Source organism: Herpailurus yagouaroundi, unplaced genomic scaffold (genome assembly GCF_014898765.1).
Source record: "Herpailurus yagouaroundi ecotype Mexico unplaced genomic scaffold, PumYag 222, whole genome shotgun sequence".
NCBI classification, from domain to species: domain Eukaryota; kingdom Metazoa; phylum Chordata; class Mammalia; order Carnivora; family Felidae; genus Herpailurus; species Herpailurus yagouaroundi.
The window spans coordinates 13946599-13965838 of NW_024412453.1; the positions used below are offsets into that span (position 1 = coordinate 13946599).

The window sequence follows — 19240 nt, forward strand, 5'->3', positions numbered from 1 at the left end:
TCTATAGTCTTAAAAGCAACCTGTAAATTAGAAATCACATTGGAGCAAATATAAACGTGTACACTGCAGCAGCAAATGCACTGGTTTCCTCACGCATGAGCAGGACATTGTCCTGTCAAAACCAAGTGCCCCAATTACCCTGTCAGCTCAACACAAGTTTCCCAACTGTTGGGAAATGCAATATGAGTGAAAGACCAAGCGGCAGCTGCTTTCGGAATCTATTCAATAATCCAAGACTTCCCTCAAGAATAGCAGTGATGTATTATAAATAAGAGGAGGAAAAGAGGGGGAAGGGCAAAAGAATGAACACATAAAGGACAGTGTGATGGAAAAATCTACTACTCAGAAAACCTTGCTTGATGGAATCGTTAAGCTACAGTGTCTCTCAGTATGGTGATGGTACTAGTTCAGTATGGATCTACCAAATGGGGCAAAATTCAAGTGCAAATAGTATGTTTGGGAGACGCTCTAAGGAAACAGCAGTAGAGGAATAGTAAAGGGAGATGTGGAATGTAAGAAAACCAATAATGGCATGTAAACACGTAAGTGACCTATATGAGAACCTGGAACATAATCCCTCGGTGAAACTCTAGCAATGATGTAGAACACATCTCAGAACTGCCCTATCCTAAGGGTGAGGAAGCTGGGGCACTGATCCATCAACTCCCTGCCCACCCTAGGATGAGAGCTCCTTCCAAGTGTCTGGGTTGCCTTATAAACGAGTGCACTGCATCTGTAGCCAGAAAAACAGCCCCTAAGATGAGGTTCATGAGTGTTTTCAGTAAGCCATCTTTGGCACAGAGAGGTGAGTGATGAAAAGAAAGGTCAGTGCTCTGAAAGCATCTGTGACAGGCATTCCTAGGAGTCTTTAGAATCATTAATTCACTCATTCAAGTGTTTTATTCCACACTTTGGTAATGTATATATAAATGACTGTTGTTTACATAACTTTTTACATTTTCATTACGTGGTTTATACACTTTGTGAGTACAAATCAACAGAACAAGTAAATAATAAAACAATATCCAAGAGTCAATGCTGCTAAAGACAGACACTCCCACAATACTTCATCTGACACGGCTGGACTTAAATGGGAAACACCAAATGCCAATAGGAAGTGTGGAAGAAGTTCAAAAGGCAGACATAGGTGGGTCCTGTGCCACTGGCTATCCTGGGCTGCCTCAGGTGGTGGTTCTAGACGCTCTAGCCTCTCACTTTCAAGATTCTGCATGAAAACGGAGATGGCTAATCCCGGATCACACAGTCAATGTATATAGTATGTGAAAGGCCAATAGAATCAGTCCACTTTAAGTAGGGATGGTATACAAATAATGTGACAGACTTTGGGACCTGTGATCATTTCCCACTGGTGTTAGACCTAAGGATGCTATGTTACATGGCAAATGGGATTTTGCAGATGGAATTAAGATTATGGTCCTTAAAATAGGGGGATTATCCTGGATTATCTGGAGGGACCCCATGTAATCACATGAACCTTTAAAAGCATAAGAGGGGTCAGTCAGAAAGATGCAATACAAGAAGAGGCAGGAGAGATTGAACCCATGAGAGGAACTTACTCTGCCCTAGCTGTCTTTGAAGATGGATGAAGAGGGCCATGAGCTAAGGAACATGGAGGCCTCTAGAAGCTAGAAATGAACTTCAGTTCACAGCCAGCATGGAAATGAAGACCTCATTTCTACAACAACAGAGGATTGAATTCTACTGATAATCAGAAAAAGCAAGGAAATAAATTCTCCCTTAGGGCCTCCAGAAGAACACAGCCCAGCTGGCACCCTGATTTTAGCCCAATGAGACCCGTGTTGGAATTCCAACCTAAAGAAGTACAGAATAATACATTTGTGTTGTGTAAACTACTACTTTTCTGGTAATTTATGTAGGACAGCAAGAGAAAACTCATATGAATAGATTTCAACATGAGTACCAGCTTTGATCTACACATTTTGGCTACTAGAAATGCTGTTTAAATTAAGTTTATAAGGTCACCTTCTGAGTTTGGTGGAAAGGAGCCCTTGATCAGTTGATAGGGTCAGCGTCACAAGACACAGAAGCCTGAGAGTCAGCATGCTGACTCCACCTTCGCCATGCCTGGTACAGATTCTCTGTGTGTTTCTTAAGCAACAGAAATTTATTTTCTCACAATTCTGGAGGTTGCAAGTCTGAGATGAAAGTGTTGGCAGGGTTGGTTTCTTCTGAGGCATCCTGTCTTGACTTGAAGATGGCCGTCTTCCTGTGTCTTCACGTGGTCTTTCCTCTGTGCAGGTCTGTGTCCTGATCTCCTCTTCTTATAAAAACATCAGTCATATTGGATTATGGCCCTCCCATAAGACTTCATTTTACCTTAATTATGTCTTTAAAGGCCCTATTTCCAAATACTATTACATTATGAGGTTCTGGGAGTTAGGACTTCAATGTATATATTTTGGGAGACACAATTCAACCCATAAAAACATGACAATTCGGTATCTCTAGGGTGAGGCTAGGACACCAAAATGTTTTACCAGCTAGGTGTGAGGAAATGGTATTTTTTATAAAGACTCAAGGGGGCATTTGGAGGGTCCCCCGAGAGGCATTAACTAAGTGATACTTGATGATCTCATTTTGACCCTCCTATACCTGCAGGGATCTGGGTGACTCCTTGTGCCTGAAAGGAGAGCATCTTATTTGTGCAGAGAAGGAAAGGGTTCCGATTACCCTGAAACATAAACCTCTTTCCCCCCGCTTCCCAGGCTCATGATGACTTAAGGAAATGAGCAGATGTTTGTAAAACGTGTAGCCCTGTGTGTGGCATAAACCTATAGTTTTCTTGCCTTGCTCTGCCAATACTAAAATGGTGGTGCCAATCCACAGAGGCATCAGGGAAGCATTGTGGGAAATGATACCAGAGTTGGCTTTTAGCAAACCGTTAACCAAACGCCTGGCTCTGCAGTTCTCCCAAGTTTAATGTATTTCCCTGATGTATCAGTAAGGATTCTTTGATCACAGGCAAAAGGAATGGGTTCTGACTAACATCAGCAGAAAAAGAGATTACTAAAAGGATATGAGATGACCCAAGAGAGGGATGGGTAACCAGGCTTAAATGATTAAAAAAAAAAAAAAAGTGAATCAGGGTGAATCAGTGGGGTACCCCTAGGGACTACTTCCTCACCCAGTTTTACCAAGACATCACCATTGAAAGGAATCAACTCTAGCTTTCTATTTCATTTGTTTCCCTATTGTGGATCCATCCACTTAGCATCTGCTACTGTTTAAAGGTTTGTGGCCCCGCCCCCAAATCCATATAGTGAAATCCTAAAGCTTACTGCAATGCTATCAGGAGGTGGGGACTTTGGGGATGATTAGGTCATGAGGGTGGAGCCCCCTCATCCATTCCACCATGTGAGGACACAACCAAGAAGCTGTGACCCAGAAAAGGGTCCTTGCCCAGCCCTCACAGACAAAGATAGCATCAATGTCTCAGGAGAGAGAATCCAATTGGCCTACCTTGGCCATATCCATAGCCCTTGGCTTGATTTGTTGTCCCTCCAAGACTGAGCAGATGAGCAAAGAAAATTAACCCCCAAAGGACAATGGAGCACTGGCCCCCTCAGGGGAGGAAGGTTTGCAGGCTGTGACAACAAGCAAGCATGTGCCCACTACACCCACTATTTACCAACACACTGGCAGAGCCTAGGTATTGGTTCTCCCAGGCCGTGTAGAAAGTAGGGGTAGGACTTGCTGTCTTAATAAAACTGGCCTCCTTCTGCCCCCAAGTAGAAGAAACTACAGAGGACTTTTTTATCTGTTTCTTGGCCCATTCCCCCTCCCTACCAAGTTGATTTTATTTTTCCTGGAATGATATTTAGATCTCAGAAGAGCAGAACAACAAGGCAAGTCTTTGCTGAGGCATAAGTCATAGGAATGAGAGGCGGCTATGACAAATTGAAATGTCAGCATTATTAGCAATTTTGCTTAAAGCTGTTTGATACTGATTTAATGATGACACAGGAAATGGGGCAGGTTTGCCCTGGAAATGGGGCAGATTTGCCCTGATAATGAGGGATAATGGGCTAAAATTACAGTAAGGGAAAGGGAGAATGAATATTAGACCAAGTGTCCTAAATGTGATAACTCTGGAACTTCCCGAAAGAACGTGCTGAAATGCCTGGGGAGACTCAAAGGAGGGAAGATATTTAACGTGCATGTGGGTTATAGGAATCCGCATCAAAGACATGGGGAGGTGGCCACCTGCTCACTTCCTTGTTTAACTGTGTCTCACAACGAAGTTGTGGAAATCAAAACTGGTAACCAGTTGGCTGACTTTCTGATTCATTCCCTTTTATGTGCATCAAATTTTGGCCTTGGAAATACTGGGGAGCACAGGAGATCTGTAAGGAAGTGTGTAGACTACAAGGTCTTGTGAAGACGATATTCTCTTTTTTTTTTTTTCAATTTTTTTAATGTTTATTTATTTTTGAGAGAGAGCAAGCGCGAGTGGGGGAGGGGCAAAGAGAGAGGGAGACACAGACTCTGAAGCAGACTCCAGGCTCTGGTGTCAGCACAGAGCCCGACGTAGGGCTTGAACCCACAAGCTCTGAGATCATGACCCAAGCCAAAGTTGGATGCTTAACCGAATGAGCCACCCAGGCACCCTGACAATGCTGTTTTTAAAAACCGTTATATAGTTACGAATTTCTTCATTTAGTAGGGAAGCTGCCACTGGTGATTTTTCTGGTGATCTGAGTTTCTGCACTTTCTACAAGTAGGGAGCTGCTTACTTTGGGATAAAATCCCTTTGGCTGGGCAAAATCACTAAGTGAGACCATTACCTCCATAAGATGAAAGCAAGCAATGATAAGTTATTTTTCACATCTGTGCACACACATGAACATACGTGTGGAACCTGCAAAGAACTGGGATGGGGACAGTGATGGTGGGGATCTAAGGCCTGTACCCTGAGGGTCCTCTCTCCAGGTCCCCATGCACACTGGACCTTGATTACCTCCGGAGCATTCAGCAAAGGTTTGCTAATTGCTGAAGTCTGACATTAGCTGAGTATTTGGAATGTTAATATGGAGAGCCATGTTCATACTTCCAGAGAACTCGTTCTGAAGACAAAACAATCCAGACAAGCAAGTTACTAGACATTTCTTCAGAAAAGAGAGTATTCTGAAGCAGCAGATGAACTCTGTGCAGAGTATAAGTGCCAGGATGTACATGTGGAAAAGGTCACCCCTCGTTGGAGAATTCCAGAAATTACTTGTTGAGGGATCCTGGGAAAAAGGATAAATTTGTTCTTCCATTCCAGACTGAGGGGACTCTGAGACATCAGGGTTGGCACATAAAAAATCAGCCTAATTTTTACTTAACGTTTCAAGCGCTGTGTCAGCTACCCATGTTTTAGAATTCATCTCATTTGGGATGGAAGCAGGTAGTTCGGTGGAAGCCTGTTAAAGCAAGAAGTCACTTTTAAAGTGATACAGAGCCTTCTTGGTGTGACTGGGTGGCTTAGTCGGTTAAGCGTCCTTCTTTGGCCAGGTCATGATCTCAAGGTTTGTGAGTTCGAGTCCCGTGTTGGGCTCTGTGCTTACAGGTCACCGCCTGGAGCTGCTTCAGATTCTGTGTCTCCCTCTCTCTCTGCCCCTCCCCTGTTCACGCTCTGTCTCTCTCTCTCTCTCTCTCTCTCTCTCAAAAATTGAATAAACATTAAAAAAATTTAGAGTGATACAGAACTTTCTTAAAGATTTTATTTAATTAAAACTATATTAATGTGCATTAATCTGTTGATCTTTGATGTGGGTCCAGGGTGTCATCTTAGAGTGGTTTCTCTGTTGACTGAAATTCCTCATCATCCTTCCCATAGAAGACCTCATCCCACACTTCCAACTCTAGGAAGGGTCGGCAGAATATGGACAAGGGGCCAAATCTGGCCCACCCCTTGTTCTTATAAATAAAGTTTTATTGGAACACAGCCTTAATCATTCATTTCGTTTGTGGCTGCCTTAGTGCTGTAATGGCAAGTGTTAAATGGTTGCAATGGCGACCATATGGCCCATGAAGCCTAAAGTGGTCATTATCTGGCCCTTTATAGGGAAATTCTGATCTGTACGATCAGTTCTGGTTTTGTTTAAAGTGTGGTAAACATTTTAAGACACATTAGAAAGGCTCTGACTGCAGAATCTGTCCAGATTTCTGAGGGTTCTTTTTTCCACTAACGTTTCACAGTCCTCTCACAGCTCATCAGAATAATTGTTGAGGCTTGCTCTCATACAGTGTTTCCAAAGCATTAACTTAGTTTTCACAGAAACAGCTCTTTTTCTTACTGCACTCATTTTTCATCAGTTTACACAATATTCCACTAAATAATGTAATTACAATAACAAGTGCAGCTGGCAGAAGCAGGTCTGGGAATAAACACAACTGACTCTTGGCAAGCAGACACCTCACTGAGCAGAGAGAAAGGTAAGACTGTACAAAACAGCTACTTTGCAGGGGGCCATGGGCAGGCAACAGTATGTTTTATAAAGGGACTGGACTGGGGCGCCTGGGTGGCACAGTCGGTTAAGCGTCCGGCTTCAGCCAGGTCACGATCTCGCGGTCCGTGAGTTTGAGCCCCGCGTCAGGCTCTGGGCTGATGGCTCAGAGCCTGGAGCCTATTTCAGATTCTGTGTCTCCCTCTCTCTCTGCCCCTCCCCCGTTCATGCTCTGTCTCTCTCTGTCCCAAAAATAAATAAATGTTGAAAAAAAAATTTAAAAAAAAATAAATAAAGGGACTGGACTGAAAGTGTTAATTTGGTAAGTTTGATAAATGGATGTCAATCAGGTAAGCTTCTTCCATTGATGTTCTTTTCTATAACATCTCTCATTTCAGGTGTCTGTCAATTTCACAGGTACAATTTTGTCACGGTTATTTGACAAATTCCTGTTTTCTCTGCTAGCCTGTAAGGTATGTGCAGACTTTGGTATACCGTTCTATCTCCACTACCTAGCACTGGGATTGGCATATAGTTCCCGCTCAAAAAATACTTCTCGAATAAACGACTGAATGGGAGCAGGCTCTCCTACAGTGAGCCACCCTAAAACTATAGTCCAAATATCATGAAAGCTGCAATGTTTCGTCAAGTAGTGGGGGGCTTCCATTCCCTTTCCTCTTGCCCTGACAGCCCCTGAGGAAGGGTCGGGCTTTACCAGGGGGTGGGGTGGGGGGGCAGGGAGAGGAAGGGGAGATGTGTCTCTGATTGTGATAGCTGGCTTCCAAGGCAACCTGAAGTTTCACTATTGGATGTCCAGATGAAGGCAATGGGTTTAAGCCAAGATGATCATTAGCAATTTGCATTCTGTAATCCACATCACTCTTGTATCTAGCAGAAATGAGAAACTTGCTTCTAACTGGAGAATTAAATATTGATAATGCCGATCTGCTCGACACCATCTTTCACAAAGCTGGCGCCGTAATTTCAGCGTTTTCTGAAACTTCGGTCATTTGCGTTCCAACGTCACAATTTTTGTCATAACTGCAGGCACTCTGTAACATTATGTAGTTAATATTTGTCTTTCAAGCCACTCGTTTTTAACCTAAATCAATGTATTTGCCAAGGAAACTTTGTGTTGCCTCTGTAATTGGAAAACCAATATCAGTGGTAATAAGAGTTAATGGGAAGAAAATAATCCCATTCATATCTAACAGTTATTAAGACCCTCTTCTATACTAGACAGTGTTCTAACAAACTCATATGCATTCATTATTTTCATATTTGTGTGGGCACACATATGCAGAGACATCCAACTTAAGAAATATGTGCAATTATGTCCATTTTACTAAGGAGGCATTGGAGGTCCACAGGATTTCAGTAACCTGCACAAGTAAATTGCAGTCTAGATTTTCATCTCAGTAGGGCCTAGCTCCAGGCCCCTAGTTCTTAACTACTGTATTTTGCAAACAATGTTTTCAAAGTCTAGATAGATGCTTCGGCTGCTGCAGGCTCCCAGCCTGAGGCACACTCCCTTTTTGTTAAAAACAGGGCTCAGGATGACTGAGATACTTGTTAAAGATACTGCAGTTTAAACTGAGAGTTTCTCATTGACATAAAAAGGACTGAGAGAGAATTGAAAAGGGAATTACTTGGAAAGTGATTTGGCTAGATGTTTACCACCTGAAAAGGTGAGTCCCACACAGGGCGGGTGTCTTACACTTTGCAAAAAGCTGAGCTAGACATGGGTGGGGGGGGGGGGGGTGGTAGCAAATCTACTTCCTGGGATCCTCTGCCTGGCTCTCATCTCCCAGTTTGGAGGGTATGGTACACATCCTTGGGGATATTTACTCAACTGGCTACGACTCTCTCCCTGATGATCAAGTCCTCCTCAGCAGTTGGCCCTGGGTAACTGAGATTTATTTATCCTGCTTCCCTGGACACCGCTGGTCGGACCAGAGTGAAATGAGCAGGAGTGAGCCAATCAGAGGCTTTCTCCAGGAATCTGTAATCGGGAGCCATTAACAGTACCCATACCTGCAGGATCTGATATGGCATAAACCTTAGGGGCTGAACGGTGCCACATGCTTAAAAAAGGTAAAGAGATCCTTTACCAAAAGAAAATTCCAGAGTGAACTCACAAGGAGCACTGAAGATGAGGGAAGAGGAAGAACTGCCTGAGTTCTCATAGCTCTCTGATTCTAAGCTCCTTGGGAGGCCTGCTTGTACGCCTTTTCTGCTTAGGCTAGCCTGAATCAGTCTTACTGTTTCTTAGCTGAGTGAGAGGCAGTTTTCTTCTAAATATACTACCATGCCATAACTATGAAATCTGTCCTTCAAGTTGTTGTTTAATGTTGGGAGTTGAGTGGGAATAGATACCCCCAAATATCTGTATTCGCTGGTCTGGTATTCCTAGCAGGAAGAGGCATGAGGGAATCATTGGCAATAATACTATATTAACAACCTAATATTGCTGATTATGAGGCGTACATTTTTTGAAGTGCTTTTCGTAAGTAATTTCATCCAATCAATAATCCAGTGAGAAAGTATCCCTATCTTATACCCAGGGAAACTGAAGCTTTGAGGAAGCAGGGCACACTTAGAACTGAGATATGAACATAAGTCTATAACTAGAGCTCCTAACCACCCCCAACCACTCCTCATACTGACTCCCGTGGTATCCGTTTGCCATATTGCTGATAAAGATTTTGGTCCATGAACAGATAATGATTCCCCCTAGGAGCCAACCCCTTGCCTGCTTAGTAGTGTTCTGACCAAATATGTTTACAGTCCCCTGACCAACATCTGATACACTCAGCACAAAAGGTCCCTTTGTAACCAAATATTTTATATGAATGCTAATAAATATGGTCATTTGATCCCCTACCCTATGACCACACCATTTTTCTAACTGGTAGATCACTGAGGGAGACAAAGGACAATGAGGTCATATAATTTCTCTCATAGTTGTTTATTTGTCCATTTGTCATTCCAGATGCCAGAAAGGTAAATGTTGATGGTTGGGTTATGGTAACTGCACAATTATCGCTACCCGACTTGTTGTCATCAACCACCAGTGATGCTGAGACAAGCTGGTAAATACAGCCCATAGTGTCAGGGGCACTTAATGTACAGATCTCATCATGGTGACCCCTTGGGAAGGCTCCCCAACAGAACCCATTGACAATATGAAATGTAAGCTCAGAGGAAGGCTCATTCAAAACTCAGGATGGAGTAATAAACAGGTTTACTATTCCGTGGTTTGTTCACTGGGAACAGGAGTAGTCCAACAGCCTTCCGAGAAGGGCAGATCATAGGTCAGGAGTAACTGGATGATGTCCTTCTCTCGGGAAGGACAGGTGCTAGAAAGCTCATGGACAGTATCTCTGGGGCTGACCTGGGTGCCTGGGTGCTGTCAGTTACCTGACACTGAGGGGAAATGAATAAAGACTGCATCCAGGCCCTGTTCCAAAGAACATAAGGCAAAATACAAAGAGAGAGCCAAGCTGGGTAGAAAAGGTAGAATGGGGCGATGTGATCTGTGAGAAGTTGGCAGAGAAAGCATCTGTGAAATTCCACAAGCCAGAGTTCAGGCACTTGCTGTTGCTTTAGATGTAGCTCCCAGGGCCACGTGTGGGATGAACGGAGCACTGAAAGGAGCCTACAGGAAACCAAGACCATGAGGGACAGAGAGGGCCCACATGGATTCCTTTTGTGGTGGACTCTATTGGGTGATTCCATCAAAGATACCTACAACTCCTGTTTACCATCAGGTGACAAGGGGCCTGTCCCCTGGGATGACTCCTGGCTGCTCTGGCCAATCACTGAGATCCCAGGACAGTGGGAGTGATTGGCATAGAGTTCGCTAACGTGGTAAAAGAGAACGTCTACAGAAAAGGCTTCCCTCCAATCAAAGTCAAGAGCTATGAGGAAAACCCTCCTCTTCTCCTTCCTCTCTGATGAGAATGTCACGTAAGGAAGAGATGCTTGACCTCATCTTGGAAGAAGGCAAGAAAGGCCAAGACAAGCACAGAGATTCCCAACCACTGTGGTAACACCGAAAGTCCACTGAGTCAGCCCCGACACCAGGAGGTGATAAAATGTTTTTATCTTTAAATAATGCATAGCCTTTCTGTATTGGCAGACTCTAACATCCTAACTGGGAAAATATTAAAAAAATTTAAAAATTTATATAATTTTCAAAAGCATTTCCCAGAGTGTATTCTTGAGCCAAAAATTGTTCTGTGGTGAGATGATTTTACAAAACGTTGCATATTATATCCACCTCTGTGTACTTCATTTTTGCATAAAGGCTCTGAGAAGTCCTTCGGTTAGGAAAAAGAAGAAGTTTGACTTTCTCCAACTTTTTAAAAAATCAATCAGAGAATTAATTACATCAGAGAATTTTGGTTTGGACTTATAATATATCATAGAATATGCAGCTCAGAGTCTATTTTTGAAGAAAAATTAATTTGGAATCTGTAAGGAACCAAAAGGAGAGCAGAAAAGCAGGTCTGGGATATGCCGATCCCTACACAGTGTTCACATGCACAAAACAGAAGGAGCACCTGTATCTTTCTGCATTATCTGCTATTTCCAGGAGGCCAAGAAAAAGGGATGCATTTCACAACTACCCACTTGTATCCCTGAATTCTGAACATAACAGAATGAACTAACGAAGAAATATGAACTTGACAACATGCCCATGGTCCGTCCAGTCATCTTGTATGGCAAACCTGCAGCTTGCTTGCTATATTTAAAATATATATTTTTAAAGTGTGGCTGGCAGGCACTCTTCAGTGATGATGGTAACTAAACAGATACTTAATTTTCTCCCACTGGCCCTCTTTCTAACAACAACAACAACAACAACAAAAAAAAACGGAAAGGAAAATGCATTCACTGAGATGGTCAAGTAATATTAGCATTTGAAAACAGAACCACATTTCTTTTAGGGACTCTACAAAAATGAATTAAAAAAAGCAATCACTTTAATCAAGACAGTTCTCTTTTCAGGTAATAGAGGGGTTGAGTACACACATAAGACAAGAAGAAAAGGCGGCAGGGAAGAAGGAAGGGGAAAAAATGAGAGAACAGGAAAGGAGGAGACAGTAAATATCTATCGATGTCAAAGGCCAGACAGCCAAAGTAATGCTGGGAGTCTCCCAGGAAAGAGCTAGACTTAAAAGCATTCCCTTTGGCTCCCTCTCTCGCTGCCCCTGCCCTGTTCATGCTCTCTCTCTCCCTCTCTCTCAAAAATTAATAAACATAAAAGAAATTAAAAAAATAAAAAGAGGGGCTCCTGGGCGGCTCAGTCGGCTGAGCATCCAACTTCGGCTCAGGTCATGATCTCGCAGTTTGTGGGTTAGAACCCCGCATCTGGCTCTGTGCTGACAGCTCAGAGCCTGGAGCGTCCGTCAGATTCTGTGTCTCCCTCTTTCTCTGCCCCTGCCCTGCTCACGTTCTGTCTCTCCCTCTCTCTCAAAAATAAATAAACATAAAAAAAAATTTTTTTAAATAAAAGCATTCCCTTTGGGATCATTAAAATTTTGAACCACATAAGTGTGTATTCCATCGATTTAAATGTGTTTTCTATTGATTCAAAACATAAATTAGTTAAAAATATAAAAATAAAAACTACAATAGCAACAAAGAACAAAGCACCGATTCGCGATAGTAGAGATAATTTTATAATGGCTATTGGAGCCACACTGGGACTAAACCATATGACCCATTATATCAAACCACTGCTTGAATTTATTTAACAGAGCGTAGTGGGCTCCATTCTTGTTCCTAAACCACACCCCTGTTGACAATGTCCTCATCAAGGCAAAATAATAAATCCCTCAAACTGCACACAAGCACTTCATTACCCCCTGCAGCCCTTAATTTGCCAGGCGAGTCTCATTTGCAATAGAGGATTCAGTATTATCTTAATTCTGAGGAATTTATCAGGGATCCCAGAGACAAAAGCACACATTCCTCTTATCTAGCTCTGACCTAGTTCTGGCCATCGTCCTCATCCAAACAGGAAGAGAAATCTGAAGTTGCAATACATTATTTACCAGGATGAACCAGTAATTCAGACTGCAGGGAGAAGCCATAACAAAGCTCAGGAAAGCTTAAGACATCTTGAAGGGTATTTTACGAAGGACGGTGGCTAATGTAGGCGCAGGTACTCAGGAGTGAAATGGGTGTAGATGAGAGGTTAACGGACAGGGCCGTGCCGGTATACCACATAAAATAAATATGCATAAAAGAAGAAGACATCCACAACCCACTTTCTCGGTTCCATACGACCAGATTCTGTCTTAGAGAGGATGCAACAGACCTGATGCCAACAGCAATTGCAAAATGAAAATAACTCTACAAATCAGTGTCATCCAAGACCAGCATTAAGTAAATGCTCTGAAAAGTTACAAGGCAGTGTATAAATGGCATTGGACCAGTTTAATGAATTATTCTGAGGCATTAGATCCCTTTGAGCACAATGGTCCCCCAACCCCCAAAACCTCACAGTTAGGATTTTGAAAGCAGCGGATTCCTCTAGTTTTTATAATAACACAGAAACACAATTATAAGGCGCACTGTCCAGTAAAAGTTGCCAACTTCCGTCAGTGACATTAAAACTAGGCCACTTACGACTTCAAAGTCATCCATCCAAAACATGAATACATTAAAAAAAAAAATACAAACGGGAGGAGTGGAGACAATCCTGATATTTCTTAAAATACCACATCCATGCCAAAAAGGATATCAACCATGATACCATGAGAACAAGACAATGCCACCAAGCTAAGTGTATAAGCGAATCATTCTCCCCGTGTTGATGCGTAACACACTTGAGCACTGAGAGTTTCATTTTTAAGAAGGTGAATAGCATATGAGGTTTAAAATTCTGTCTCCTTCTTCAATATACACATATGCCACTAAAACTAAAAGGTCTACAGAGGACTTGAATTCTCCTGGAAAATGCCCTTGACATATTAGTGACTCACCCACCCCCAGTTAACAGCAAGAGAGCATTTTAGCCACTCAGCAAACAGCCTGGTATTCACATTAAGAAAGCAGCAAGACATCCTTTTGACCTTTGTTATTACTTAGACCTCGTGTTGTACATAAAAAGAGTACAATGATGTCAAACAAATTCCAGAAGAGAAGTATTTATTGCTGAATCTAAATCAAAAAATCCATATCTACTATAATGGCACTTCAAAAGAAGATATACTGTATTTACCAGCTCAATCAATACTAAATTAGCTGGGATAAATATTTTCAACTCTACCAGTCTTAAGATGAAGCCCGCTATTTAGAACCCTGTGTCTTGGGAGAGACAGGAAATTTTTGCTTATCATACAGAAACAAGAACCAGGAAGTATTTTACAGGCAGGTGCACCTACCCTTAGTTGCTCTCTTTCACAATTCATCTGTTGTCTTGAAGCCTACAAAGGAAAAAAAAAAAGAGGGGAAAAAATCAGCAGGTTCTGCACCAAAACAACATGAAAGAAAATGGAAAGTTGCTTCTAATCACTCGGTTCAAAGGAGACCCAGGATTAATTAATTATGTATTTAATTTTTTTCTTTAAGTCTAAATAGCCTGAGTTTCACTTGGATTTTCAATCGTGTGATCCAGAAATACAGCTAGGATGAGCCAGAGTCTTCAAGAGGAAGGAGGACAGAGATCCCATAGAGGGTGAGGGAAGCAAAATCTCCCCCGGATGAAGGTTCCTGTGGTGTGAAAATCCCTCATGCCCTAATGGTACAGGCATATTCTTCACTGAAGGCCCCCCCGAGACAGTTGGGGACAGGCACCGGCCATCACACGATGTGTCCTCCCACGACAAGGACCAGGAGCATCACCTACATGCCTTGGCAAATGGGATCCATTTTATGGTCCAGTATTAATCAGATGGTAGCTAAGGCCCCATATAACTGTGTTGGGGGAGTTCTGAGGACAATTCTTGTATCAGAGAAAGAAACTGATGAATTTGTGATGCCCACCATAAGCCCAAAGAGGAGAGATTCATGATACATCTGCCAGGCATTGATCATCCTTGCCCTAGCAAAATGTGCTTCTGAAAATCAAGGATGCTTCTTCAGAGTGACCACATAATGCATTGTCCAAAGGGGAAAAATGCATGTGAGTGAAAGGAGAGGGTGGGGTGACATTAATGACAATGCCAGCGACAGCAGATGTGAAGTGGGAGTGAGAAGGCAAACCCTGACATATGGCCACTCTACCTCTGTGGGGACTGGCTGACTCTACCTTCCGCTTAGATAGCGAGGCTGGAATAAAATCTAGGTCTGCATTCACAATGTATTCTGGTTATTTCTCATTTTTTTTTTTTTCACCAATGAAGCAACCCCTGACTCCTTGCCTCTGACACTATATTGCAAGTTTTTGAAACTTTTACTAAAGGATAAGAAGGTTTAGGAACCGACTTTTGATGTATATTTTATGTATTTTGTACTGAGAGTTTCTTTCTACTTTCTCCAAAACAAAAACAAAAACAAGAATCTTTATTTTGGGATATGCCAGAACCCAGAATCTATAAACCGGTGTTTTGCTATGCCCTTTAACCCAGAAATATCACCTCTGAGAATAGCACCGAAGGCAATAAGAAAGATATACACAAATGTTTATTTACATATCAATTAACTACAGCATTATTTGTGAAAAGAAAAAAAAACTGCAAGTATTAAAATGTGCAATAATGTTAAATTAAAAATAAATTATAGTACGTTCACACGATGGCACATCGTGCAGCATTTGGAACCATGTGAAAAAACGGAAATGGAAAATGCTCGAAAGGCCCTATTTAGTTTTTAGGAGAAGCAGCTACAGAGGTACATACATGTTACAATCTCCCTTTTGTTTTAAAATTTTACGGTAAGGGGCACCTGGGTGACTCAGTCAGTTAAGCATCCAACTTGGCTCAGGTCATGATCTCACAGTGTCTGAGTTCGAGTCCTGCATAGGGCTCTGTGTTGACAGTTAGAGCCCAGAGCCTGCTTTGGATTCTGTGTCTCCCTCTGTCTCTGCCCCTCCCCCACTCTCGTGTGCACTCTCTCTCTCTCAAAAATAAACATTAAAAAAATTATTAAAAATTTTACAGTAAAATAGATCATTAAAAAGAAGGAAGAAAAATAAAAGAAAGAGGAAACATTGGGAGGCAATATTCCAAAATCTTTTTAAAAATGGGTACAATTCTATAAATACACAGAACACACACACACACACACACACACACACACACAGAGTGGTTTATACACTAGAAACAAGTGACTTTATGGTATGTAAATTTTATCTTTGTAAACTGTTAAAAAATGAAGTGGGGGAAATCCACAGACAGAAAGCAGATTAGTAGTGGCCAGGGGCGCTGGACAAAAGGACACAAGTGATGGCTTCATGGGTTTGTAGTTTCCACTTGGGGAGAAGAAAAAGCTCTCAAACTAGGTGGTGATGGTTACACAATATTGTGGATGCATTTAATGCCTCCAAGTTGAATACCTGAAAGTGGCTAAAATGGTAAATTGTATTTTATGTTTTTTCTCCCCGCGATGAACTAAATGAAGGTGGTGATGAGGTTCTGGGTCTGGATAAGATGTCATAAGCACACCTCACCCTGTGTTCCCCACTCAGTGCAGATGTTAAGTCTGAGTAGAATGCATACAGCACCATCTGAGCTTTCTGCAAGGCAAACAACTACAGAGGGAGGGGGCAAGAGGAGAAACAAGCAGTGGGTTCCGCCCCCTCCTCCTCACCAGCATCCCCTGGCATGGATGCAAGGCGGCCAAAAACCCAGAATGAAACATCAAAATACAGGCAGATAGAGATGTCCAACAATCTGGGGGAGGCAAAGCTTCTCTATGATCTGAGATGCTCTGGTCCCAGAAGGTGGGGCAAAATCCCACTGATTTTTCTCTGTCCTCTTCCATTTGGCCACAAAGGCATGCTGAGTCACAGGACTACATGAACAGGGTGAAAAAGCACCAACTTTGTGGCTGGAGGACAAGAAAGAGGAGCCCTGGGAAACAAAAATACTTTGAGGATCCTGGAAAGAGTTTGGAAGGAAGGATAGAGTTTGGGGAAATGACATCATATAGAGCTTTTGTGAACTCCACACTCACGCCTGAGCCACATGTGTAGGTATATGACCTACACAGATACCATAGACTTTGAGAAATGAACGGGACAGATCACTGCTCGGGTCCCAGACTTGCCACTGGGATGTGCACACACGATCCAACTATTACAGCAAAGACTATTGACAGCAGAACTGATACTGGAAGCAAAATCCACAGAACGAAGGTAAGAACTTTCAGCCTGAATCCAACTGGATCAATTGACTGACTGCTGACACAAGAATATCAACAATTTCCACAGGACTGAGGTAAAACCCCACATCTTATAACATTAATATTCAACATACTCAGGATATAACCCAAATTACTAGGTATACAAAGAAACCAGAAAATCTAACCTCACATGGGAAACGACATTCACAGGCACCGACCCTGAGATGACACAGATGTTGAAATGGTCAAATAAAGATTTTAAGTAGCTGTTATAGACATGTTCCAACAAGGTGCCTGGGTGGCTCAGTTGTTAAGCATCGGACTTTGGTTCAGGTCATGGTCTCACAGTTGTGAGTTCGAGTCCCACACTGGGTGAGCACGAGCTCTGCGATGGGTGAAAGCAGGTGAACCCTGCTTCTCTCTCTCTCTCTCTCTCTCTCTCTCTCTCTCTCTCTCTCTCTCTGCCCTCACTCACTTGCACCCCCTCCCTTTGAAAAAAAATGTTCCAACAAGTAAGGGAAAACACAGATAAACAAATGGAAAAAAAATAGACAGTGTTGGCAGAGAAATAGGAGATACAAAGAAGAACCAAATGGAAAATTTAGCACTGCAAAAACAATAACCTAAATTAAAAAAAAAAACACATTAAAAACTTAGTGAATGAGTTCAAATGTAGAATAGAGATATAGCAGAAAAAACTCCATGAACTTGTGTACATATGAATAAAGAAGCTTCCAATCTCAACCACAGAGAAAGAAAAATAAATTTAGGGACCTACAGAATAATACCAAAAGATATAACAGTGATATCACTTGAGTTCTAGAATAAAGATACACAGTTCACGGCAGAAAAATTATTTGAAGAAATAATGGCTAAAAATTCCCCACATTCAGCAAAAGATACAAGCCTATAAATTTAAGCTCAGCAAACTCTAAAGAGGTAAACCCAAAGAAATTCACTTCCAGATATAATCAAATTGCTGAACACTGGGGGGAAAAAAGCAAAAACAAAAACCAAAACATACTTTGAAAACAGCCAGAAACAAATGATACATTATTTGTAAGAGAACAACAATTCAAATTACTGTGGATTTCTCATTTAAACAAACATACAAAAACCAGGAAGGCCAAAAGAAGGCACAACATGATCTTTTTTTTAAGTATTGGAAGAAAAGAAGTGGCAATCCAGAATTTTTATTCCAATGAAAATATCCTTTAGAAATGAAGGGGAGATATTAAAGAAATTAAAAAAAAATCATCAGCAACAGACCCACTCTCAAAGAATGGCTTATAGAAGGTCCTCCAGACAGAGGGAATATAATACCAGAAGAAAATTTGGACATTATAGAGATGTTCCAAAGGGGATAGTGAAGCATGACAGTAAATATAAACACAATAGACTAGTCTACTCCTCTTGAGTCCTTTCAAAGATGTGCAATGACTAGAAGCAGAAAAGTTAGAAAACTGTCTAACACGATTTGCAGTGTACCTAACATAAACCCAACATAAAGAGAGAAGGGTAAAGGGACACATATGTCAGTAAAGTTCCTACATTCCACAAAAAAACAGTAAAAAAAATTTTTTTTAAAGAGGGCGCCTAGGTGGCTTAATCAGTTGAGCATCTGACTTAGGCTCAGGTCATGAGCTCACGGTTCATGGGTTCCGGCCTCACGTCCGGCTCTGTGCTGGCAGCTCAGAGCCTGGAGCCTGCTTCAGAGTCTATGTCTCCCTCTCTCTGCCCCTCCCCTGATCATGCTCTGTCTCTCAAAAGTGAATAAAAACGTTAAAAATTTTTTTTCACAAAGTTTCCACACTCCAGTTGAAGCGGTAAGACATTGATTCCATGTTCACTTAGAGAAGTGTGGTATGTCTGTACTGTAATCCTTAGAGTAACCATTTTGAAAACAACAAAAATGAAAAATACACAACAAAAAGCAATATACACCAAAACAAACGATGCTACATTAACTGAATGTCTGTATACATAAATAAAACACTGCAACCTAAAGCTCACATTATTTATACAAGAATTAGCTGAAACAGACCACATATCTAAATCTAAAACAAAATGGGAGATTGGATTAAAGAGTGATGATGATACTTTTTTCTTAATGGTTCGCTGTACTTTCCAAAGTATCCCTTATGTCATGCATGACATTTATAATCAGAAAAATTTTAAGTATCAGTGGCTTGCAGAAATGTGTGTTTTTATTGTTATTGTAACAGTGATAGTTTTCATTTTAATTAATTTAATAAACTGATTTATCTAATACCAAGATGAATATGTTTAACATCTGTCTTCAAAACTCAGAAGGGTTTGTCAGACACAGAGAAGCACAATGACATTTAAAGAAACAAGGAGCCTACCGACATAAATAATGTAAAGGGATGCCATATTATAATGTTCCTATTACAGAGCATATCAAATGCAAAATTCAACAGTAGCCATGAAAACAGCTAAGTTGTCCTTCAAAT

At 41.6% G+C, this 19240-nt stretch overlaps 1 protein-coding gene across 23 annotated transcripts in view; it reads right to left on the reverse strand.

Annotated features, from left to right (window-relative positions):
• Positions 1-19240, reverse strand: part of RBFOX1 (RNA binding fox-1 homolog 1) — a 2071930-nt gene that overhangs the window by 589413 nt on the left and 1463277 nt on the right. For 21 of the 23 annotated variants that reach the window (XM_040458724.1, XM_040458700.1, XM_040458710.1 and 18 more), the window contains one exon: positions 13868-13909. The exons of the other annotated variants lie outside the window; for them this stretch is intronic. In XM_040458724.1, coding sequence (XP_040314658.1) covers positions 13868-13909 — 42 coding nt within the window. The remainder of the gene's footprint in view (positions 1-13867; positions 13910-19240) is intronic. 23 annotated transcript variants of the gene reach the window in all.